At 36.3% G+C, this 27,949-nt stretch overlaps 1 protein-coding gene across 1 annotated transcript in view; it reads left to right on the top strand.

The window, feature by feature from the left end:
* The window catches only part of LOC121735824 (serine/threonine-protein phosphatase 6 regulatory ankyrin repeat subunit A), a 49,902-nt gene that overhangs the window by 3,593 nt on the left and 18,360 nt on the right, over window positions 1-27,949 (top strand). Inside the window, exon 2 of the mRNA XM_042126788.1 lies at window positions 25,937-26,038. Coding sequence (XP_041982722.1) covers window positions 25,937-26,038 — 102 coding nt within the window. The remainder of the gene's footprint in view (window positions 1-25,936; window positions 26,039-27,949) is intronic.

Below are 27,949 nucleotides of genomic sequence, written 5' to 3'. Positions count from 1 at the left end.
GAGAAACCAAAAAGAAAGATAAAGTCAGAAAATTTTAGGTTAAAAGCGGATCCAATTTTAAAAAGATAAAATTTATGTTCGCCGCAAACGACTGTCGGAACAGCTCGTATGCAAAGTTTGGGTTATGGTTTTAGTGTATCCAGCTACAGTTGGCTTAAAATATTCAGCTTGAACATGCGATCACTGTCAGACATCATAGCTTTTATTATGAGTAGTCCGTTACCTAGTACCTACCTTACCTAATAATAATAATAATAACGTTTATTTTTCTCTCCACAAAATAACATTTACAATACAGTGCACATAATATGTTGTGGGGAGACTGGCGTCCTAAACTAAGCAGTTTCCTGCTTGTATTTCAAGACACCAGGCCTCCAACTTTCGTATCTACTAAATGTTAACAAAATATGTTAACATTTAGTAGATACGTATAGGCAAATTAATTGCATGCGAAGTTTAATTCTAATTTAACAAAAACAATAATTGACAATTGTGCGTGCGTGCGTGCGTGCGTGCGTGCGTGCGTGCGTGCGTGCGTGCGTGTGTGAGTGTGTGTGAGTGAGTGAGTGTGAGTGAGTGTGTGTGTGTGTATGTGTGTGTGTGTGTGTGTGTGTGTGTGTGTGTGTGTGTGTGTGTGTGTGTGTGTGTGTGTGTGTGTGTGTGTGTGTGTGTGTGTGTGTGTGTGTGTGTGTGTGTGTGTGTGTGTGTGTGTGTGTGTGTGTGTGTGTGTGTGTGTGTGTGTGTGTGTGTATTAGATTTTCTGTTACAGTATAAGTGATATACCAATCTAAAGAAAGAGGCTAGTCATAAAAGTACAAATTTTGACTTGCCTCGTTTTTTCGATTACAGCTTGGTAAATGCCTAGTAAACATAGGTATTCTATTTATCTCCTAGTTAAAAAGTGATGAGAGATGATCACAAATGGGGTGACCGCAGAGTCTAAGGGAGCCCACCCCTTTCCTCAGGCATCCCTATTTCTTTATTTTGAGAGATTTTAAGTACGCGTAATGTAATACACATCACTTGACGGGTTACTCGTGTACTTAATACTCCTCATTAAAAAAATCGTTTAGCACCTGATTTGGAATCATCTTCAGTCACCCATCTTTTTTTAAACATTTACTGATACATTAAAAGTAAACAAGTGATGACGATTTATGGGAAGAATCGGTAACGGCGGGTATGACAAAAATCTAAATATAATATTTTAGATTACGGAAAAGTTTAAGTTAAACCTTATTTACAGACGACAGAGCAACGCTGTTGATAGAAAGTATCGAAAGGTTCGTAGTAAATGGGTGTTTGATGTATATAATTGAGGTGGGCGTTCTGTGTACATTGTGTGGGCCATCGGTGACGAACTGCCAGCCAATGGGCGCCGAGTGGCATCGTTAGACAACACGCATATGTGTGCGGCAGACAGGGGGCTATTCTGTAAATCTCCGTTTGAAATTCTGCTGAATAAACCTATTATTCTACATGACAAGTTCAATATTTTATACTCTACATAGAGTCTCTTAGCCGGCCCCTAGACGATCAATAGTATTGTGCAATATCACGCTTCAATTTTGTTGAACAGTTTATTTGACAATTAGATTGAAGGCGCGCGATGTTCAATATCAACCCGAGACGGCCAATAATATCACGCAATACGTGACATTCCACTAAATCTGGAGTGGGGTCCACTAAATCTCCGTTCGAATTTGTGCTAAATAAACTTGATGCTACATTACAAGTTGAATATTAATTTATTCTCTACATGAGTCTTTCACACAAAATAATACTATGAGAAAAATAATTTGTATTCTATTTTTTTTAAGTAAAAGCAGATTAATTAAATAAAAAAAAATCTAAAATAGGGAATTCTATACGACTATACTATATTCTATACTATAAGACAATATTAATATCAGATGCAATAATGTAATGATCAGTTTGTGCATTGTATTCTGTAGTAGCACTACTATAGTGCTCTCAGCCTATCTTGTCTCTAGCGTTTATTCACCCTACCGCTACCATGTTTTAGAAAATCTTGAAGTAATTTATCGTTCTCTATACAAATCGTGACAGAAAACGAAGCGATAGAAGTTTCATAATACCTCATCCAAATACGTAGCGTCGTAACTCAGAAATTTGCAATTTTTGAAGTTGGATTTACTTAATTACGATATTATCAGCAAATTCATTTTATTTTTATCGTAATTATGATAATAATTGATATTTTTGTGAAAAACTCGGTTTAATTTTTTTTTCATAAATATTGGGTTTTTCGTAGTTTTATACATGTTAAATAAACAGTTTATAAATTATATCATCCGATAAAAGGGAATCATTATTTTTTTATGAAACTACACAAAAATATCCATTAAAAAATATATATATTTTTCACCAGCTGTCATATAGAGAAATCCAAAATTTCAAGTTACTCCTGTTTTATCGCGAGTACCTTTGACGAGCCTTTTACAACAGGGGTACTGAACTTTGGTCACCTTTTTTATGTTTGCACATGAACACGGAATCGCCTTTAAAGCTCGCTATAGAAATGACTATGATATAATATTATTACAATGTTCCATAGAATAAAAATATTATTAATCTGTGAAAGCTAAACTATGCATATTTATAATGATTGTTATAATAGTAGGCACTAGCGGTACCGACGGATTTTACTCCGACTTATTGAACCGACTTTATGAAATTAAAATTGTCAGAAGCGGTAAAGTTACATTATTTTAAATAATGTTATGCAACGATGGTATCATTCTTATATTTTCTAAGTAGCTTTTGCTCGCGGCTTCGCTCGCGTGGAATTCGAAAATCTTGTACAATACGAATATTCTTGCAAATCTCCTTTAGAAACATGATGTTTTTCCAAGACCAAAAGTAGCCTATGTTACTCTCCATAAAGGAGGGTAAAGCCTCCCACATATTTATCAAACGACACGCAAAATCTGTACGTTTAGTTTTGGTTAGAATAATTTCACTATTAATAAATAACTTAGTTTGATCCTAAAGAAAGAGAATTAAAACTCAACACTAACGACGCAACACCATTTTTCTTAGCAACATTACCAGGAGCGGGGGCGGGGGGGTTTGGGGGGCTGCGCCCCCCCAAGTAGGTTCCGGGGGCAAAGTCCCCCGCATATTAATCCAATGACACTTGAAAACTGTATCTTTAGTTTCGGTTAGATTCATTTCACTTTTAATAAATAACTTAGTTTGATTCTAAAGAAGGAGAACTAAAACTTAACACTAACGACGCAATAACATTTTTCTTGGCAACATTACCAGGAGGGGGGGGGGGGGGGTTTGGGGGGGCGCAGCCCCCCCCCCCCCAAATAGGGACAGGGGCTAAGCCTCCCTCACATTAATCAAACGACACTCAAAATCTTTACGTTTAGTTTTGGTTAGATTAATTTCACTTTTAATAACTAACTTAGTTTGTTTTTAAAGAAGAACTAAAACTCAACACTAACGACGTAGGGTCCGGGGGCAAATCTCCCGCATATTAATCCAATGACACTTGAAAACTGTTTATTTGTTGAAAATTAGGGTAGAATAATTTCACTATTAATAAATAACTTAGTTTGATCCTAAAGAAAGAGAATTAAAACTCAACACTAACGACGCAACACCATTTTACTTAGCAACATTACCAGGAGGGGGGGGGGTTTGGGGGGGCCCAGCCTCCCCAAGTAGGGGCAGGGGCAAAGCCTCCCGCATATTAATCAAACGACACTCAAAATCTGTATGTTTAGTTTTGGTTACATTAATTTCATCTTTAATAAATAACTTACTTTGTTTTTAAAGAAGAAGAACTAAAACTCCATTTTGCTTAGCAACATTACCAGGAAGAGGTGCGGGGGTGCGCGGCCTTGAATAAGGCATATATATCTGCAAAAACCGTATTCAAATCGGATCAGTAGTTTTCGTGTTAAAGAAAAAAGTTTTATACAAAATCTTACCCCTTCTTTTGACCCCTTAGAGAGGTGGGGGGAAAAATTTTTGTACACCAGATGTTAAGTTGGAAGAAGACAAATATATCTGCGAAAACCGCATTCAAATCGGATCAGTAGTTTTCGTGTGATGCTGGAACAAACATACCGACAGACAGACAGACAGACAAAAAACTAACCACAGTTTTGGCTTCTATAGCGATGTAGTAACAGCCCCCGTTTATTATTTTTTGGATAAAATTTTTCCCCTCACCCTTCTAAGGGGAGAAAAGAGGGGTCTTTTGTCCCCTTAGAGGGGTGAGGGGAAAAATTTTATACACCAGATATTAAATTGGAAAATACAGTTTATAATATGATGTAAGTTTATTAAAGAAAAAAGGTTGGATACAAAATCTGCCCCCTCTTTGGTTCCCTTTGAGGGGTGGGGGTGGGGGGAAAATTTTATATACCAGATATGAAGTTGGAAGAAGACAAATATATCTGCGAAAACCATATTCAAATTGGATCAGTAGTTTTCATGTTAAAAAAAAAGTTTGATACAATATTTGACCCCCTTTTCGGCCCCCTTAAAGGGGTGGGGGAAAAATTTTATACACCAGATGTTAAATTGGAAAATACAGTTAATAATATGTAGTTAGTCTATTGAAGAAAAAAGTTTGATACAAAATTTGAACCCCTCTTTGGTCCCCTTAGAACCAAAGGGGACCAAAGAGGGGTTGACAGACAGACATACAGACAGACAGACAAAAAACTAACCACAATTTTGGCTTCAATTATTCGAATACTTTCTTAAAGGTTGTCTTGCAGAAACTGCTGTCAGCTTTTAGAAGTAAGGGCGAAGCCAAATGAGCGTAAATTGTGAGTGAGTCTGAGTCGCAGAATTTCGGTTCGGCAGAATTCTGTTGCAATCAGTTTCATTCCTGTTTGATTCACACGAGCGTAATTTTGTGAGTCATGATTTGTATGAAAAGATATTTAGGTACGCGGCAGAAATTCTGCGACTCACAACTCATAAATTACGCTCGTTTGGCTTCACCCTAAGACCGCCTTTTTGTACATAGTTTTCATAAATAGTGTTTTTAAGTTTAAGTATAGTTTTAAGATACACAAAATAAATAAACAATTTTCTGTTCTTTTCTATTCTACTTCATATTATTTTATTTATACTCAGAAAAATAATTCGTAAGAAAAAAGGTTCGTGATACATGGCGGGGTCACGCTTCCTCTAGCTTGCTCTACCATGATACACGCGGTCATTTGAATTTGGAAAATTTTTGACAGTTATGTCATACAAACGATGCGATAGATATCGCTACATCTGTGAAATTAGAATACAGTGGTAGACGAAAGGCCGATAACCGCTAGAGACAGGACTGAGCGATTGGACCATAGTAAGTCAGCAAGCAAGATAAACAATTTATTTGTTGCAATTGAACAAATTTTTAACATTTATAACTTAGTAGACGACTTAAAATATGAATTTTAAGAATAGATAATATTATAATAAGTAAAAACAATAGAGCGGGAGTAGACCCGCACGATATCGAATACCTACCCATAACATGTTTTCAGAATACAATTAAATGTAAACAAAACCACACTTCTTTATTTTTTTTCTTCCTTGTTTTCGAAAAAATTAGTAATTATATTACTAATAAAATATTAAAAAAATATATATTTGGCGAGTTTTTTAACAAAATACGTGGGAGGGCCATGCTTCGGCACGAATGGTTCGGCTTGACGGTCGACCGGAGAAATACCACGTTCTCACAGAAAACCGGCGTGAAACAGCGCTTGCGCTGTGTTTCGCCGAGTGAGTGAGTTTACCGGAGGCCCGATCCCTTACCCTATTCCCTTCTCTACCCTCCCCTATTCCCTTCCCTTCCCGACCCTCCCCTACTACCCTATTCCCTCTTAAAAGGCCGGCAACGCACCTGCAACTCATCTGATGCTGCGAGTGTCCATGGGCGACGGAAGTTGCTTTCCATCAGGTGACCCGTTTGCTCGTTTGCCCCCTACGAATAATAAAAACTAAGGAAAAGTAACTCCGTCAAAAAACATGCTCCACAATACTTGTCAAAAAAGTGTACCGTAGGTACACATTTCAATACATTTGCAATATTTAGGTGACCTTGAGTGGTACTAGGCTGACGTTACATAACAGATCAAAAAGAACCAAATTTAAAACTGTAATAGTATGGGAGTTACGATTCCTTAGTTTTTATTATTCGTAGTTTGCCCCCTTATTTCATTAAAAAAAAAAACTCAATCCACACTCATCTAATTAATTATTATGATTATTATGACTAATGTATTATTAATGTAACAAAATAGTATTTGACATAATATATTATTATTTATTATATAAACTAGAGCGAAATATAAAGTGTCCTACAAAATGCCCTGCTTACTGCACACCTGGTAAAGCAAAAAAAATACAATCGGATCGATAACTTCCTTCTTGTTTTCTAATCGGTTAAATATTTGTAATGATTTGGTAGTAAATATTATGTTTTCATTTTGTTACTACTACTTGTGTACTAACTAGTGAAGATTTAATAATTAAAATTTGCAATTATGCCTAATAAAACTATATATGTAATTTTATAGGCTATAACTATACATGTAATTTTTATTGCAAGCTGTCATAAGTTTACAGTTGCGCAGAGTCGTAGTCGTAAAAGTATTAGTAGTAGTTACAATAGTTAAATACAGTACATAGTTCCTCGACAAAAACAATATTACGTTTCTTGCAACCGAAAAACTCAAAATCGTATCGGGAACATTCAAAACAAATCATACATGATGGCAGTTTACACGACAGCAGAACCCCGCGTAATAAAAGTTGGTGCACGAACGCGCCGCACGCCATCGTTGCCTAGACATCGACTAACAGGGGTATCTTAGAGGTACCTCCATCTTATACTGGTAAACAAAATCCCTATCTACGGGCAATCAAAAATATCATCAATAAGACATTGCAAACAAAAATATAGAGATCAATGAGGCATTGTGCGCTTTTATAATTTTGGACGTTGCGGCAATATCGTGGACGTCCGCGGTAAAACGATAACATAGGGAAGTAAAATGTATGGAAATATATTATGAAGACCCTAAATTGGCATGTACCAATGCTATGAAGGCTTGTTTATTGTTTAAGCCACCTCGTCATTCTTCGTGTGCTTTAAGGGAAGATATAATGTGATATTTTGCAAAAAATAATAATACACTATATAAACAAAATTTAAACTTATACATTCGACCGTTTCGTTGGAGTTCCGTACCCAAAGGGTAAAATTGGACCCCATTGCTAAGACTTCGATGTCTGTCCGTCTGTTTCTAGGCTGTAACTCAAGATTGGTAATAGCTAGAGAGTTTAATATTTATTTATTTTAATTTATTATATATTTAATTTATTATTTATTTATTTATTTATTTTATTTTATTTATTACACTTCTTGCACATTGTACAATGGCGGACTTAATGCCATATGGCATTTTCTACCAGTCAACCATTGGGTGGTAACAGAGACAAAACCAACATCACAGGTGCTTTCTGTGTAGAAAAAAAATGAAAACATTCAGATAAAACATGATAAAATATACTTTATACACTTATAAATATGATAATAAATACTAGACCTTACATATACTATAATTCTACAATATATATTGTCATAATATAATATATAACTTATACATATACATAATAATATTTTTATACTTATATATAAGTACATTCATACAGACATATATAAAATACTTAATTTAATACTTATAATTCTGCCGATTTTTTAAAATATAGGAGTCGGACTCTACGTTTAAACGTATCTCTGGTTGGGCTTAACCTGATTTCCGGAGGTAGAGCGTTCCAAAGTAAGATAGCCTGGACGTGGAAGGAGGAATGGACTAAACTGGAGCGGTGAGATGGGCAACCGAGCCGAGCATTATTTGAAGAGCGGAGGGTTTTATCATGACTACTGCAGAGGTACTGAAAGTGTGACTTTAAATAAGCAGGAGAATTAGGAGAGTGTAGGAGTGTATAGAGCACACAAAGGGCTCGCACTGAACGACGTTGTCGTACAGGTAACCAGTGCAGCTTGGTACGATAGGATGATACGTGGTCGTACTTCCGGAGATTGTATACAAACCTTATACAGTTATTAATAAGTCGGTCATATTTGTCGAGCTTGTCCGCATTAAGGTCAAAATAGCACACATCACCATAATCTATAATGGGAAATATAATAGTCTGAACCAGCAACGTTTTGATGTGTGTCGGTAAAAAGTTTTTGTAACGATAAAGCGAACGCAATATTCCGGTAACTCTCTGACAAACTGAAGTAGTCTGTGTTTGCCAATCGAGAGTGGAGTCGATGTGTAGTCCAAGATCTTTAACACTGGAGCTGAAACTGATTATAGAGCCGTCAAAGATTACTGGAGAAAGAGACTCCACATCTACTCTACCTATATTACGAGAACTACCTATTAGAATAGCTTGACACTTGCTAGGGTTAACTGATAGACCAAAATTTTTACACCAGTCCCTAATAGATTCAAGATCCTTGTTAATTTCGTCAATAGCTCTCGCCAAATTATCAACACTCGCTTGACAGTAGAGCTTAAAATCGTCTGCATACAAATGATACGCGCAGCGAAGTCTGAGAGTAACACAATTAATAAATAGTGAGAAGAACAAAGGAGAGAGAATACCGCCTTGGGGGACGCCAGTGTCGAGATCGCACCAGGATGACGAAGACTGATCTATGCGTACCGACTGTTGACGCCCTTGAAGATATGAGGAGATCCATTTTAGTACGTCAGTTGAGAGCTGAAGGCAAGAAAGAATAGCTAACAGAATTTCATGATTGACATTATTAAAAGCATTGGAGAAGTCTATTAAAACCAAAACAGTAATTTCAGAATTTTCTATAGCTACTCTTACATCGTGAGTAACCTTTAAAAGTGCAGAGGTCGTACTGTGTCCAGGTCTGAATCCCGACTGCAGTGGAGATAAAATGTCATTCTGGTTAACAAACCTGGACAGTTGTTTAAAAGCACAGGCTTCGAGGATCTTAGAAAGATAAGGGAGGATGGATATGGGTCGATAATGAGAAGGATTAGTGGGATTAGGAATTTTTGGTAAGGGAAGTACGTAAGCCTTGCGCCAATGAGATGAAAATTCGGATGACATTAGAAAGAAATTGACAATATGGGTTATAATGGGCAAAAGCTCTTCTTTAATCTGAGTGACCATTTGTCGGCTAATCTCATCGCAACCCATAGCCTTAGAAGTCACAGACATAATGGTCTTATTGATCTTGTCTGTGTTGATTGGGGAAAATCGAAAGGAAGGTGTTATATTACGTGGAGGTAAACTATTTAAAAAACTAATGGTCCGGCACTGGGTTTCAACATCAAGCTTGTGAGTTGTGGAGAAGTGTTTGTTGATGTCTTCCAAACTAATTGTCAAAGGGGGGGCCCCTTGATGAGATATGCCTATGCCGGAGGATTTTAGGAATTTCCAGATATTTGCAGGTGAAGATGTCAAATTTTGAAGAATATGGCGGCGTTTAGCATTGCGTATCATTTGATTGCAGCGATTTCTAGCTATTTTGAAGTCCATCCAGTTAGTTTCGATTCGGTTCCTCTTAAATTTACGATAAGCACGATCCCTACGTTTCATTGCATTACGGATATCATCCGTCAACCATGGAGCAGGTGGATGCTTTAACTTAATTCTTTTAACAGGCGCATGTTTATTATAAAGTTCAATAACATTTTCATTAAAGATCCTGACCTTTTCATCAACAGAAACGGCGTCAAATAGTGGGACCCAGTCGATTTTTCCAGCGTCTGAACATAGTTGATCTAAGTCCAATCGCGCAAAACAACGTCTGTATACAAACCGAGGAGGTGGTTTGGGAGCCCTTAACATGTACGAGAGAAAGATCAAGTCGTGATGAGAAAAACCTGGAGCAGGGAGTTGACCGTGGTTGTGAACAAGGGATGGATCGGAGATAAGGATTAAATCAAGCCAAGTATCATCACTATCAATGTTGTGATGAGTAGGCTGTAGAGGAAGAAGATGGAGACTGGAAGATCTAATTAAGTTATTTAGCTTAGACGAACGGGGAGAGGAATGGTTGGAGAGGTCAGTGTTAAAATCTCCCATTATGATGTGGTGCGCGTATTCTGAACTCAATGAATTTAAGACCAACTCGATATCAGAGAAGTAGTCGGCGGTTGGTGGGCAATAAACAACTCCAAGGGCCAGTTTAGTCCCTCTAACCACGACCTCGAGGAATATGTATTCGGCCTTACCATCCTGTTGAGCAGTAGAGGATGCAATTGTTTTGTAAAGTAAATCACCACGAAGATAAATTGCTACCCCACCACCACGTCTATCATTGCGGTCATTACGGATCAAAACAAAACCAGGTATCGAGAAGGAGGTGGACAGGAGGTGAGGCTTAAGCCAGCTCTCGGAAATCAGTATAGCGTGAGTGTTATTACCAGAAAACGTTTCAAGTATGTCACTGTAATGACTTGGTATGCTTTGCGCGTTTATGTGACATACGTTTAGAAGTCTACTGTTTTCTACGTTAAAATATTGATCTAACGTTTCGCCCAAAGTTTTACCTACAGAATCAAAACTATCATCTGTATCTGTAAGTGATCCTAAAGAATCGTTGGCAGAATAAAAAGAATCATCTGATACTATAGACATACTTAAATATATTATATTATAAATATATGTTATTTACAAAATATTATGATAGTATTTATATTTAATAAAAAAAAGAGTTTTTTTTTTTTTATTTTTATCTAAGAAATCCCACAATAATATTTAAAAAAAAAAAAAAGAAACTTAAGTAATTTTGTCACTGTACCCATCAATATTAAATTTATTTAAGATAAATTTAATATTGATGGCTTTGATACAGCAAACGTGATGTTTTTAACATGTTTTGCTCAGTATCAATGATGACAACAGATAGCCACCTGAAATGTTCATAAAATACTCAGTTTTATTTATACTGTAATATTTAGTTATAAAATTGAAATAAAATTGATAATTAAGAGGGGCTCACATACAAAAAAAAAAACAATTTTTTTCCTACTTTTGCTCTATAGTGATACGGAACCGTTCTTGCGCGAGTCCCACTTGCACTTAGCCGATTTTTATGGTTTACTTACTCACTGCTTATTGTTCGAGACATAAGGCTCCATTAGTTACTGTAACAAGTACGATTGCTAGGGCAAACACAAAATGTATGACCCGAATGTTACAACCAACTAAAAGTACGAATCTACCCCTACCCTAAATGCACAGCTAGTTGCATTTATTTATCAATTATTTAATTGCCAAAGCGTTAATTATCTGTTGACATATTGACAAACGATTAACACTCAGTATTTGGTGAAATTGGAACCAAAAATACAAATTAATATTGTTATTACGAGAGTTTGTTACAATTAAACAACACTGTAAGCTAAAACGGGGTCAGTTCAGCCCAAGAGTACAAAAAGTGAGCATTATGTAAGTTCGGCCGCAATCATTTCTCAGAAACGATCGACGGCGCGATAAGCCGCGAGTATAAATAAACTTGGAAAAGAAGTCTATTAATGGTCGAGTTTGTGAATTTGTCTAGATCCACGGGGGTCGTAAGAGCGGAAATTTGGCGGGAATCATACAATATGTTTCCCTTTCTTAAGGCAGAATAACGAAAACTTACTGTTTATTGTCCGTAAACATGTATACTTATGAATCGGTCCAGTATTTTTATAGCCATTTGCAAATAAGTATTCAAATCTTTTGTAAAAAGTAAGCACGAGATTTGGCTTTAAAAATACCTTAATATTACACTTATAACTAAGTTTAAAAAGCAGATAAATATGTATGCTTTTTATTTTAAATGCGTTTGCCATTGCGCAGCGAGCATGTAACTTAATAATACACATATTAAAGTTTTTGCTAAAATAAAGACAAAAAAATTAAATATTGCACAGCTTCTCGGAATATCATGAAATCTCGTCTCGAACGACTATTAAAAGAAAAACGCCCATTTATCAATCAAGTATTTGAATCAATAATAATAATATAATATTGTTCAATTCATAATATATTGTACCTTATTACATGTACATTATAGCTATATTATCAGATCATCTATTCTTAAGATATCATTGATCAATCTGATCATTAAAATCGGGTACATTACATCCAGAGCTTTCTCTTATTCCACTTGCATAAGTTTATATTAAGTTTAATTATAGTAAGACATAGTAATGGCGCGCGTGCCGTGCCGTAATATCCACGCGCGGCGGAAAGTGTGTCAGACGGTATGGAGTGAGTGAGCACTCGATACTACACCTTCACTTATATAGGGTGTAACAAAACTAAGGAATAATACTTTAGGGTTTGTGTGTCCCTTACCTATATATTAATACGTGAGCCAAAAACTTTGTATCCCTTCTGACGAAAAATGGGGAAACGTAGGTGAATGAAATTTTGTACAGTTATAGTTTATATGGTGAAGGAGTGCATCGAGCTAATATTATTTTGAAATTCTGCTTTTATCATACATTTTTTTTACAAATAAAACATTACACACTCTACAACACACACACTAGGAAAAATGACAGATTTTTGAGTGACAAGCCTATACATACGAATTATACTCTTTTATTTATGGTTGAAGTCTGTTGACAACAAGTTGACAAATTGAAAATGGATGATAGTTTTTTTTATTGAATCTTAGATACTATTAGACAATGCTTACACGGCCAGTCTGAGATCAGCTGAGTCCTAGAGACAAGAGTTGAAAAAAATATGATGATAAAGTCTACAATATTTTTTTTACAAAATATAGGTAGTAGTCCTAATGTCGTTGAAACTAAGGTCGAATTTTGACCATTGGGCGATCTCTAGTATAGAATTAACTGTGAAAGTAGTAGCGCTGAAAGAGCAACTTTTTTCTGATTTGTATGGGCAAGCGCCCCAGAAGAAGAAGAAGAAGATACCCATTACCCATACGAGCTTAAACTTTTCTAGTAAACACTAAACAGCCATCTAGCTCATCTTAGTAGGTATTTTTAATTATTACATTATTATAGTGCATATTAATTTTATGGTTGTCGAATTAAAGTTTAAACCAAAGTAGAAAAAGATAAAATATCGAGGTTGCTACGATTCCGTAGATGTTCGTAGCACAGGCGTAGGCCGTAGAGCCGCGTAGCGCATAGCCCGTAGCGGGGATGTACAATAGCTTTGTCCACACTGTGCCTTTTTCTGTTCGTCAAGGGCATGCGTTACAGCGCAGTCACCAGCGAACGTGAGGCATGCCCGCGACGCATGCCCTCTGACCGTATCCAAAACTTCAAAAATGACAATATTGGCGTTGCGTTCCTTGACGCATTCAATTATTGAATGCGCCGATATGAAAGTTGAAGATGAAAGTGCACAGTTGTAGTAAATACTTTCCATTCTTTTATTTTCTAGATTATTATACTTCTATCTAGATTATTATAGGTCTACCAGAATCTGATGACAAATTTTGATGGTATATTTTCAAAAAATATCCTTGATCATTAGATAAATTTTCATATTTGCATATTTCACACAGAATAAGCCGTTAAAGGAAAAAAAGATCAAAATTATTTATTCCTATTACCCCGGTAATGCTAGAGTCAATTTATTTTCTCACTTTTTGCCATCAGATTCTGGTAGACCTATATTATATTTTGGTCTTAAGCATTTGTAAAATATGCATACAACAGAACAATTTTAGCGAAAAGTTTCACCAGTTACACCTAAATAAGATCTGAAGTCTTTATCGTTTGTGTTGTTTTCGTCTATCAGGGTTACATTGAAACTCAGGGACAGTTTACATTGAAACGCGACTATATTCGTGAATTTTAAAACTAAACTTTATGTACTACACAAGAAGATATACATTTAATAATTGATAGACTATACCAGCTGTCCCCAACCCGCGGCCCGCCGGGACTTTATTTGTGGCCCGCGTGATGTTAAAAGCATTTCAAAAATGGCCACCGGCAAATCGTATCACCGTCGTGAAAGTTGTGATTTTTTTTCAGTTACCAAACCGCGTTTGTGGCCCGCAAAAAAAAAAGTTTGGGGACCATTGGACTATACGATTTGTAGCCAGCAGTGTTGGGCTGCTTGTTCCAAATTTGAAAGTCTAATTTAAAAACGCATGGCAACACCGCGTGATGTCGCTATGTATTAGGTAATGTGAACTGATAGAGTATATCGAAATGTCAAAATATATAAAGGACATAATATTTTGACATTTCGATACTAAGGGCCTGTTTTATCACTTCCTGATAAGGCTATCCACCAATTAACTTGACAGATCAAGTATGGAGAATCTGTCAAAAAAGTTGTGAATAGCCTATTAGGCACTTTATCAGAAAGTGGTGAAACAGGCCCTTAATATCAGTCACTATCACACTTAGGCTGGCCTCACACAGCCAGAATTTCATAATCGGAAATTCATATTCTTACAGATCGATCTATGAAATTCATAATCTGAAAAAATCAGAATGTGTGTGGAGCGTACTTATATTGTATGGTATTCCGGTCTTTCTGAATTAATAATATGAATTTCCGATTATGAAATTCCGGCTGTGTGAGGCCAGCCTTATTGTCCCTAGTTTTATCTTTTTGTATAATAAAACTTGATACAACACAGACTATATTTATTGTATCCTATATTATATACCCACCGGAAGTAACGCCGTGTCCACAGCATGCGTGTGGGTGTTGACACTTCCGGTACTGTCTTCCGCGCTGCAGTCGGGTTTAAAATAGACAACCTGCAACCTGCCGCAGCGTGCTGCTACTGATAGTATGATTCTACTTTCTTGATTTACTACTATTCCTATACAATTTTCTATTCTCTAATTTGAATTAAAACACTGCATCTAATTATTCAACTGATTATTGAAGTATTGGATTGATTGACTCATGGTCAATTCAGGCCGCAATGCGACGCGTAGATGCATTTCGAAATTTGTATGGATTTGACAGATTTGCAAGACATCTCACGCTACTAAAGTCTGTCAAATCTATACAAAAGAAATTCATCTCCGCGTCGCGTTGCGGTCTGAATTGACCCTTACACTGCATATCCAATACAATTAATTTACTAATGCAAAGTCCTATTTTAAAATTTGCTATTTTTTGTATTATGGAACTGATAACATTTATGATAGTTTAGGCACAACTCTCAGCAGTGATAAGAAAATCAGACAAGGTGCGCTTTTATCATTTTAGACGTGGCGGTAATATCGTGGACGTCCGCAGTAATACGATAACATAGGCAGTAAAATGTATGGAAATATAATTACGAAGACGCTTTTAAATTTCCGTCGGCGATAACTTTTTAACGTGTACGTAAGAGGACATCACGACGTCTAGATTCTTCTGAACCGCACAAAACGTCCGCGGTGCGTAAAATCAAAAGGGAATTTAACGTACCCCACGTTTTATTGTGGAAGTCGGCGTCCACGATAACGTGACGTCCGGAATTATAAAAGCGCACATTTTTGTACATGTTTGCTTACTCTAATTATAAATTACGCATCTGAATACAAAAATAAATATTGTATGCATTAAAATGTGACAGAGTCTGTAATCGGCCTATATAAAGTGGTGTAAAGGCGTTTACACAGCAATTCGATGTTTTATAAATCTTAGGGTGCGGCCACATTTGTATCATTTGCGCGATCAGATCTCCGTCGCGATCATCGCGCCGTATCAAGTATGCGTATTATAATAGTGTGGACGCCTATTAGATCATTCTGCCGATCATGTGTGTATTTGATACGATACGTATCAGATACGCGGTTAATATCGATCGGGGCGTATCATGATACGCGTATCATTTTGACACGCTGCGATGATACGCGACGGAGATCAGAGATCTGATCGCGCAAATGATACAAATGTGGACGCACCGTAAGGTGATCGCACATTCGTCTGCACCGTACGCGCCGCATTTCGTGTAGGTACTATGTAGTGCGTTATACGCGTACGGTGCTTACGGTCATACGTACTATCAGCTCCAACTTGCAAAACGCAAAATTAAAAAAAATATATGTAAAAATCGATGTAGTAAGAATTAGTCATAACACCGATTGCTAATGAATTAACGTTAATGTGAAGTTTAATATCCTGGTAGCGCGGAAGGCGTACAATAGCTTGTAATATCCGATACCTTTTAGGGCGATTGCACGATGACCGGAGACTACGCCTAGTCATGCCCCGCGGTTCACGATTACTTTTAAAAAAGTAGACCAACCTAGCATCGGAAGTTCTATGACTCCTTTTTTTCTTAAATTGTAAAGAAAAATAAAATTTGATGATGAGTATATTACGTCACGATGACTACTCCATTTTACTCGAGGTTAATTTTTGTCTTAAACCCTAAACCCGAACTAACGAAACACAATCATAACCTAATATTAATTATTGACTTGTACTTTTGTTTGTTGCCATGAACTTGTAACTTGTCTCTTTATTTAAGTCCTTGAGTCACAGTACCTTATTGAATCGATGTAAAACTTAGACAAAATAAAAATATCTTAATATTATATTGACATAAATCTTAATTGTTGAAATTGTAGGTTAAAATTAGTGTCCGACCGAAGGTCTATTTTTGGTCGAAGCCGAAGCCGATTAATCGGCAATCGCTACAACCTTCGGCCGAGCCGAAGCCGAAGGCTTATAATCTTAATCGCTCGACTCTCAGTCATTAATTTTTAACCGACTTAAAAAAAGGAGGTTATCAATTCGACGCGTATGTATGTAAAATTTTCAGAACTGCCCAATTTTCGTATATATGTTAGTCTGTAATCTGTATCAGCGTCTGAACAAATGTGCCAAATTAAAATGATTTAGAAGTTAGGGTCAATTTATATTAACGCAGAGTCGAAGCGAAGCGAAGCGAATTTCCAAAAACCAAACAGAAAATTCAACCTTAACTCTAGAGCGTAACCTAATATATTACTTCTGCGAGGCCAATCAGCGTTGGTCGCGCGCATCCACGCGACTTCGCGCGGATGCGCGCGCCTTTTTAAATTTTCAGAAGTAATAAAGTGCGTTAATGCTTTGGTGTTAAGGTTGAATTTGTAATATTCAGTTTTAATGATTCGCTTCGATACGCTTCGACTCTGCGCTAATATAAATTGACCCTTAGTGTTTGTTTATTGTATTTGACAGTGACTCCCAGTGGCCTCTGCATACACGACCTCCGTAGCTCTCTCACGACTCACTCAGTCTTTCGTTCAATTTCGACGGTTGCTCGGACCTTCGGCAAAGCTTCGGCTTCGGCCGGGGTTTAGGCCGAAGCCGAAGGTTTCACCGAAGGTGTTTTTTTGGCCGAAGCTTCGGTCGGACACTAGTTAAAATGCAATATATTTTATATTTATTTATTTAAATCAGGCTACGTAGGCCCATACATTAATATAATATACCTTAATGTCTAACATACATATTAATTATAATCTTAATAACTACAGTTTATCACGAATTAACGGCGACGTGACGCTCGCTTCATTCCGGAGTCTCCCCCGGAACCTGCAATGCAATGAAGTGCAAATGTGGACGTACTATCTAAATATTACATTTATGATGTATGCAGACAAGACGCAATAATAAGACGTGTAGACTCGAGGTGTTCAGAGATAGATTCAGTGGATAGTTCAAAGTGAAACATTTCCTGTTTCTTAGTTTAATTTCGCCACTTAAAACATTTCCCCTATAAACCCTTGAAAACACACCTCCAAAGTAAGTTATACCCGTTAAGCAATAAGTAAAAACATTAAGACGTGGCCTTGTCAGACAGCCAATTCCCAAGGATGTTGAGGCAAGGTCGGAAATCCCCATCGATTGTGGAGCTCACGCAAAACTCCTGGCCGCTGCCCTTGGCCCACAAGTCCGAATTATGTGGGCCAGCGTGGGCCAACGACGTGGGCTAGCGGGGGCCAACGCCGGGGGCCAGTGGCGGAAACGACGCACGGACATTGATCCTCGTTTCGGCGATATGCAAATCACACACATAATTGTATGTTGCGGTCTCATAAATGTTTATGAATTCTTAAGTTTGTACGAGCAGGTTGTATTTGTTGAAGGTTTTGGCGGGTTTATTGCCTGAGTAAGGCGGAACGTGGCCTTTAAATTATTAATTAAAGAGAACTTAAGTAATTACCTCTTCCTCTATGTGACGTTAGGAAACTTAAAGGTATCTATTTAGAAAGGTTAGTACAATTGCCTAGATAACGAAGTTGAAGTCGAATCTCGAATGTCACTAAATTAGAAAATTGGACAAGTGCGAGTCAGACTCGCGCACGAAGGGTTCCGTACTATTATAGAGCAAAAATAGGCCAAAAAATGTGTTTTTTTTTGTATGGGAGCCTGCTTAAATTTTCATTTATTTTAATATTATTAATAATTATTTATTGAAGTAGACATATAATTAAGGCTTTTATGAAAATATCAAATGCATACCTGTTGCCATTCTTCATATCGAGCAAAAAAGGCTTTTTGTCCTTTTTTGCTCGAATCACGATTGTTGTATGGGAGCCCCCTTTAATTATTAATTTTATTTTGTTTTTAGTATTTGTTGTTATAGCGACAACAGAAATACACAATCTGTGAACATTTTAGAAGTCTAGCCATAGCGGTTCTTGAGTAACAGCCTGTAAACAGACAGACAGACATGCAGACGGACAGACATCGTAGTCTCAGTAATAGGGTCCGGTTTTTACCCTTTGGATACGGAACCCTAAATTTAAGGGCCTGTTACTCAAATGCAGATCAAGTAATGACGTGACGAACTATAGCTTGTCTGGTATCATTACCTAATACATCGAGTGACAAAACATTCGTAAAAGCTATTCGTCACATCTAGTAGTTTGTGAACAGACCTTATTTATGATTCATATCAGATTACTTTGAAAGCTGAAACTTTCGCATGTAATATTAAAATCTGAATTACATTTTGTTCCGGTTGCGCCAAATACGGGCCGCGGCTGGTGTTTTACGTACATTATACGTACGAATACGGTGGCTACGGTAGAAATATTACACCTGCAATCATCGCGAATTATACGGAGGAAACGAACACGTTATTACTACTATATACGAATGATTTAGCTGACTCCGAGGTATAAGTTGGCCGGTTGCGTTACGTTGCGGCTTATTATTAGAATTTTGGGATTGGGCATAGGACTTATACGGCAACTGCGACTCCAGAAACTCTGCTGGATCTTGGTCAGAGAACACCACTCTTATCGGACGGATATAAATTGCTCCGATAGGTCAGATTACGGATGTAACGAGTTTAAGGCCCGTATAAATAGTTGGCTCTTACCACTAAGAGCTCGCTTAAAACGTGTTTCAAGCTGCTATCCTTATTAATAAACCTCACTTGAGTACAGCTTTTAAGTGTATTTGATCAAGCGAGTGGGCAACGTATTAATAAACCAAATCTTGCACTCAACTGTACTGTCAAACTGACGCTTGAGCGCGCAACGTATTAATAAACGAAATCTTGCACTCAAACCTTGACTTAAGCGCGCTCAGGGATACCAATTTGGGGATTTTTCCCACAATTAGGAGAAAAATACCATCTTGGGGATACCATCGTAGGGATTTTTCCCACAATTAGAAGAAAAAAATAAAAATTTCAAGAGTATTTTCTGGGATATGGAATGCTTATTTTTAAACACAAAATTAATATACCAAGCTGTTAAGTGCGTAATATATATATAAAACGAATTTACAGTGTTTAATACATTTTGACCTTAAATCGGGGCAAGGGTAGTCATCACATTACATTATTCTATTAATTAATCTATTTAAAGTAAGTATATAAACCGCCTTATCAAGCTAATATAAATACTTAATAATGAATCTTAAATAAACCGTACTCTGCAGATCTAATTTTGCCATAAGTACTAATAAAGGCTTATGTAGTCTACCTTAATTAATTAATAAACAAATATAAGTACTTTATTGTGCAAAAAAATACAATAAGACATATAGTACACAAAGGCGGCCATATTACATAGAAGTAATTTCTTCCAGGCAACCTTTTAACATTCAGTGATAAATCCAGGAAAACGGTGATGTGCAAAAGTATAGTTACCTACTTAAATTTAAAACTATCAAAAGCACAAAAATAAACATGCGCCTTAAAATACATTAATAAAATTATATAATAAAATAAATAAATAATATACTAATAAATACAATAAAATATTTAAGTTAGGAAATTACAGGTTTAATGCCAACTAGTAAGGTTATATTATATTGCCTAATGCCTTCGTCATCAGTAAATGAATTAGTAAGATAGACTTGTTCTGTGGACTGTGCTAAAGTAACAGAATAATACTAGGAGGTTTAATTAAAAGTCACCTTCTAACTATTATAGTCCAAATGACACAATCGGGATGGATTTTATTTGGTAAAATAGGTTCTTTAATCTTTTCAAACACCACAGGTTAAGTATAAGGTAGGGATTATAAAATACAAAATAATCTTTGACTTCATCATTATCTTTATTTTAACTTTTAGCATAATATGTTTCACCAGTTACATTATAAACTCTTAGCCACAGAAACAAAACAAAATATTTAAAGTATCTTCTAAAAGAAAATGAGAATTGTTATTGAAATTTTTAATATTTAAAGTATATACTGTGTCTATGTTATCAAGTTCTAAAGTAAAGAAAAAAAAAATTTAACTTCAATTGTTAAGTTCAATGTAGAAGGTCCAAAGAATATTTCACTCAAATGAATGGATCAATCAAACTTCAGAGCCGGATATTATAAGTAGTTATAACTTCATAGAGATATAACATCATCTTGCCAAGATCTTAGGGTTAGATAACTCACACAGCTCTGAGTGAGCTGTTGATAAATATAATCTATAATTTTGCTAACAAAATTACTACTAAATAATAATATTTAAAAAATTGTTTTAGATACAATAAGGTAAATAAAAGACAGTGTCAAATATTTTCTTGTTACCAGTAGAAAGTTGTACATATTTAGGAAATTAAAATGTAATAAGGCTATTAAGCTTTTTTGTACAGAACAATTTCATAGCTTATTGATGACTGATGTTCTTTCAGTAGTTTCTCACATTTTTCTATGATAATATTCTTCTACATCGACGGCCTTGGTAAGGCAGGTACAGTTCTTTAATTGAATCCGAATTTATCTTCAAGAAAGCAAGAATGTGAGTAGTCACTGTTGGACAAACTACGTATGTTGGCCTGAAACAAAGAATAGGGTTAACAAATAATATCCCTTTGGACCATTTAAAAAGTATGTAAATAAAGAAACACAAAACATTATTACACACTACACAGCTTTCGGTAAAGGTATAAATAACTGAATATATGCTTAATACTTGTAAGTTCTAACGAAAAAACTTAAAGATTTTTAAAGTTTTAACAATATTCTTCTTCTTTGAAAATAACCTAGAAATAGACATATACTTGACACTTGACAGTGACAGCAGTCATCTGTTGACTTCAACGCGTTCCGTTTGACTGAACGTGTTTTATAAAATATGTTATAGAGTTATGAGTTTTTTCATTTAATTTAAACAAAAATGAGTAAGGATAATACAAAAATATCAAGGTTAATTACTTTTGGTAATTTGTGTTATAAATATGTGAGAAAATAAAGATAATATAGTAAAATTTTATTTTATTAATAAAATCGATTTTTAATCGTATAAACGAAACGTAACTCGTATGTGTAGAATAGGCTTTTATTATTTAGTTTATATTTAGTTGCTGATTTGGATTGTTAGTTGCTGATTTGGGGCGATTGAGTCGACATCATGATATTAGTATCAACCGAAATGCTCCTGATACTAAACTATTAATTAGATAACATCCTAGTTGCTGATCAGTGTTTGAGAGGATATCAACCAACTAGCGTCTTGAGATGAATTTTGAAAGCCAACTATTTATACGGGCCTAAGTGGTCCGCCCTTTGCCTTGGTACAGTGCAAATAGTTTAATTTTAATTACAATTCAATAAATCGAAGTGACGAGTAACAGTTATTTAAATTTAAAGTCATCAAAACAACAACAAAAATCATACAGTCCACAATAATTTTAGAATTCGTTGTATGAAATGACGTCACGCAGCGCGTACGGTGCGGATAGGGTGCGGACCATAAAGTTAATTGTTAACTTTATTTTGCGGACCATAAAGTTAATATACTTAGTAGAATAGAGAAACAAAGGCCTGAGCAAGCGAGATGTACTGATATGATGTATGACAGTACTGACATTTTATCTGTTGTATTATTTTTTGAAACTCCCCAGTAACACAAATTTTTACACACAGACGTAAATCATTTTGGTTTCGTTTGACAGCTAGAGATCGTAGCTCTTTAAATATACGAATGAAGTAGTACTCATTTTATATGAATTCATACCCAAAACTTAGGTGCTCCTAGGTTCATAAGCAGATCAGGGTAGTTAGAAGTTATAGATTTAGGTAGATGAACTTGAGCCAAGGGCTGATTTTGTAATTTGTTTCCGGCTTTGTAGTTTGTACGCATAAGCATTGTTTGAACCTAGGATTCACCATAATATAATATTGAACTAAGGTTTAAATTTTTCTAGCAGATAGTACTCGTTTTACAATTTTCTTGCTTATTTGAAGGTTACTAGCACAAGTAATAGCTAATATTAGTTTTATAGCGAGTTTAGTTCGCAGGGACTAGAAAATGAGGTTTAATTAGCAATTAAATCCCACCAATCACAGGCGAGTGAGTGATTAGGGGGGTCGCCATTATTCCGCCATTATGGTGTCACGGTGCACACGCAACTCTATGCAAACACCGTGCCTTCCAAGAATGTTTGCTTAGCGTATTTTACCCGACTGCGGCAAAAAGGCCAATGATTTTGACACTATATAACATGCCAAAAGGAAGCTACAAATTTAAGTATATTGTGTTTGCTCCACCGTCACGCTTTACAATATCCTAAATAGACCAAGTAACTAAGGCCTGTATAAATAGTCAGTACTTAAGATGCGACCCGGTCTCAAGACGCGGTTCGGCTCTGTGATTGGTCCAAATTTTGACAGCCAACCAATCACAGAGCCTGAAACGTGTCTTGAGACCGAGATGCATCTTGAGTACTGACTATTTATACCGGCCTAAGATATGGTGAAACAAACATGCATTAATAATAATTAGTGGAAAAATTATCACCACATTTTCAATTTTGTATTGTTTTTCTTGTCGTTATTTATTTGTTTTGTCTTATCGTAGTCGGGAAGCTATCACACTATAGTCTCTTCGCCGCGCGCCGTAGACATCAACAATTAAAGTCTACGCTTTACGTAGCTAAATATCGAAAATATTAAAAACTACAGCCACCTTATTTCCACTATTGTAATCTAGATCGTTATTAATATTTTGTATTCTATTCTCTCACATTGTTTAACAGACAATAATGTAATCCGTTTAAAAATACTTTTAACTATTGGCTAGGACGAAAGTATAAAAAAAAGAAAAGACAATGTATATTAGCAGTGTTTTTAGACTTTACTAGCTGTCCCGGTAAAGTTGTTTTGCCATATAAAGTATTTCGCCCCTATTCTTTTATTGAAGTTACTAAATAAGTATGGCACCATGGCAACGTCCATCGCTATCCGTCGCAGTCAGTCTCGAGTTGTAATAATTCACTATTAATTATTTATTCAACAAATGCACTTATCAACATTAAAGTAGCCAGTAGCCGATTCTCAGACGTACTGAATATGCATATACTTAATCAAATTTGGTAAAAATCAATAAAGCAGTTTCGGAGGAGTACGGTAACTAATATTGTGACACGAGAATTTTATATACCTATAAGATAAGAAGATTTAATATTAGACACTTTTTATGTGCCATTTTTAGGAAATTAACAATTTGTGCAACAAAAGACTTGTACAAATTGCTAATTTCATCAAAATAGCGTGTCATATCGGTGTTGCCAGATTTTGGGTTTAGTTCATTTAAACACCTGCCGTTAAATACTTGGCAAATTATCAACACGGAATATTTACCGCAACGTATGTTAAGTAGGTAATTCAAAAAACAAGCAAAATATGATGCGGATTGTTAAAATGCTTTGTTTTATTTATTCTGTGTAATTGGCGAACGTCTAATATTATTTTGTTTATTACCTGGATTATGTTTTGCGCATTTTAAAAACTCACTGCGAATGTTGGCTATTTTTAAAACATTTATGAAATTATTTGCAATACTTTGATTGCAACATAACAAGTATAAGTTGCAACAGCTGCTCTAACAATAGAACCTATGTAGATACTAGATATTCAAAAGCTCGATTCATAGGTATCCATTGAGTGGTCAGTGGATATAATCTAGGATTTTCGAGTAGAAAAATAATGAGACTTAAGAGTCCGTATACGAAATTTTGCGGATTTCGCTGATGTAACAGACGTGATTTAACAGTTAAAATACAGTATTTCTATAAGTTTTAATGTACAACATGTAAGATCATTTCAATTATAATCAAATGTTGGAGCTAGTTTTTTTTTAAAGTAAGTATTTTTAAATAATCCAACTCAAACCCGCGACAGTTTTAGGCTGGTTTTATAGTTAAGCGTTTCGGCAGCGCCGTTGGAGCGCCGCGCGTTCGAAGATGTATGGGGGTAGTAGTTGCGTTTCTAAGTCGCGCGCTTGAGCAGCGCCGTTCGTCCATACGTTTTTAACGCGCGCGCTCCAACGGCGCTGCGAAACGCTTAACTATAAAACCAGCCTTATGATTGTTGCTGTAAAATACCTAAATCTCACATTATATTACTCGCCGCAAGGCAGCCTTGTAATGTGAGATTTATATTGTTTTGAATCGTGTTTTTTGGCACAATTTGTTTTTTTTTTCTTTTTTCTCGAATTGGATAGAATTTTATCTATAGATTATTTCTGTCGTTTTCTTTTTATGAATTACAGCTTTTTTCGCAGCATTTTTTTCATACCGTTAAGATCTCAATACAATCCATAAACAATTCATATTCCAAACCTTTTACAGCAAAAATCACAAAACTGTCGCGGGTTTGAGTTGGATTATTAATACAAAAAAAAAAAAAACCAGCTCCAACATTAGATTATAATTCTCCAACATTAGATTATAATTGATCTTACATATTGTGCACTAAAACTTATAGAAATACTGTATTTTAACTGTTAAATCACGTCTGTTAAATCAGCGAAATCGGCAAAATTTCGTAGACGAACTCTTATGTCGGCTGTACACTCTCGCCGAGAGCTCTCGGGCGAGAGTCTCGTGCGAGAGCCCCATGCCCGAGTGCGATCATGTACATTCTCGCTTAGTTCAATTGCAGTTATGAACTCAGAGAAGAGGGACCATTATTTTTCTCTATGCATCGAAAGATATCATTGTAATCCAAAGATCTATAATCATATTTAATTTTATTTCTCACAGATAATGACTGATAATGACGTTTATTATTGTTATTTTTCTGTTCTGCACTGTCTAGCGGCGCGACTAGTAGTGAAAAACGCGAGAGTGTACAGTAATGCGCTCGCTTTCCTCGCGAGACCCTTTGTCTCGGGCGCAAATACCGACACCGGACCGAGAGGGTCCGAGACAGGCGAGCGCACCCATTTACACTCTCGCACTCGGGCCGCCTCGCTGTGTCTCGGCGAGAGTGTACAGCCGACATTAAGTATTAATATAATCAACCTTATATTAATCTCTGTCGGTAATGTTATTGTTTTCAAACACATTTTAGTTTTACGCTTGAATTACTAAACCTTACTCTCTAATATGAGACTACTCTCTAATAGAGGGGAGAAGGGAACACCCTGTAGCATCGTACATTTCCTGAATCTATTATTGTTCCAACAAACTCTAAATATTAACAATGTTTGTTTGTTTCAGCAAACCGGCATGACCCCGCTGATGTACGCGGTGAAGGACAACCGCACCACCTTCGTCGAGAGACTGATCGAGCTCGGCTCAGACGTCGGAGCCAGGAACAACGTGAGTACTTTAATATAAATAAATAAAAATAAAAATTGTTTTATTTCTGAATAAATTTGAATGAAATGTTTTCAGAACGTTGAACTACATTTTGCCTACCACCGGTTCGGGAACTAACCCGGCGAGAAGAACCGGCGTAAGAAACTCGCACGGGGCCACTTTTTAGTAAAAAAGGCGTATACATTGACCTTTAAAAGATTTACTTATTTTGCTAAGTCTGATCACTGGTATTTCCAGCTTGTGCCTTATTAGTTGTTATATTCCGTGCAATCCACGAAGACGCGCCCCACCACTTTTTGGGTGAGCATATTTCCCTTTGACCGTGACGCTTTTTCTTAATTAGTCTATTAATTGTAGTATGCGCGTGCACTCATAGGTAATTAGTGTGTACCGATTACACTCAAACATTGGCGAAAGCTTGCATACATATACTATAAACGATTAGGAGGAGTAATAGGGCGCGTCTTCGCGGATTGCACGGACTATAAAACCTAGGGCCTTATTCATAGTGCGTCAGGAAATAGAATGCGGTTGCAACTTGCACCGGAGCTTCGTTGCGGGGAGTTTATTGAAAATCCGCAATAGAATCGCTTCCTTCGTAAACTCGCTCAGCACAGCTATTCTAAACAACACATTCCTGGCAGCGAAGATGAGTTATCTACGTTGGAAACGCAGCCTTATTCAGTTTCGTTAAGTTTCAAATGCGACAGCCAATAAACGCGAAGATTTCCAATCCGAACCGAATTGCAATCGTGGATACCGCCCGCACGAAAATCAATCAATAAAAAGTAATTTCTAGATACCTACTGAAATATAATTCAGTTACATGGTATTACACATAGTCAAAACTTGCTACGATAAGGACAAGTCAATTGTTTACACTTACGTACGCGAACACAATATATATATGACATATAATTAATAATAATATAATAGCTCCCACACCGGTTTCGGTGACGGTGGCCGGTTTCATTGAAACCAGGCCAGCTACGCAGGAGTAATTTTATAGTGCCCAAGTATGTGCGCAGTACACAAGAGCACTCTCTATTCCTTTACTCTCATAGCCCAGTGGGACGGACGACCGACACGACTGGCGAGAGATCAGGCGCAGGACCGACTTTTACATGCCCATCCGACGCATGGATCATCTTACTTGTCAGACAATCAGGTGATCAGCCTGCATTGTCCTAACCAAACTTGGAAATAACATGTTTCCAACGCGGGAATCGAACCCACGACCTCCGAGTCAAGAGCCGCACTCTATACCACTAGACCACGGAGGCGTTATCGACATATAATTATACAAGTAAATGTGATATACCTAACCAATTATGATATAATCAACAGGCCCTTCCACACAACATCTATGATTCCATGCAAATGTGGGGAGTACTCACGTGATTTCTGTAGATTATTACTCTGTAGATAATATTATACATTTACGTAGCCACGTAGAGCCACATTTATTTTTCTGTTAAGGTAAATAATTATTACAACTTAATAGTAAGGTAAATTGTACAATTGGATCAAGAGGCAACTAAGTGTGTTTACACGTCAATGGTGACGAGTCCAGACACAAGAGTTTCAGAATTTTATTGCAAACCCGTGTTATAGGATTTGGGTCTTTCATTTTCTTATCAAAATAATTATTTGTTGCGGTTTAACTAAAGGCCCGGGAAACATAAGCTTTATATTTTTTGATGAGTTATAGTTTTTAATTCTCTATTATGTCTGTATTCTATCACTGAACTACATTAGGGGCAGGGCTCACACGTGCGTGATCTTAATTTGAACCGTTTATTCACAACGTAACCGCATTTTTACAATCATCGCCGCTCGTAAAACCAATTTTTATATTTAGTGCTCTTCGTGGTTACATAAATACGCAGATCTTACAACGCATAGAAATGG

Source organism: Aricia agestis, chromosome 2 (assembly GCF_905147365.1).
Source record: "Aricia agestis chromosome 2, ilAriAges1.1, whole genome shotgun sequence".
Taxonomy (NCBI): Eukaryota; Metazoa; Arthropoda; class Insecta; order Lepidoptera; family Lycaenidae; genus Aricia; species Aricia agestis.
This window is presented reverse-complemented; position numbering and strand designations above follow the sequence as displayed.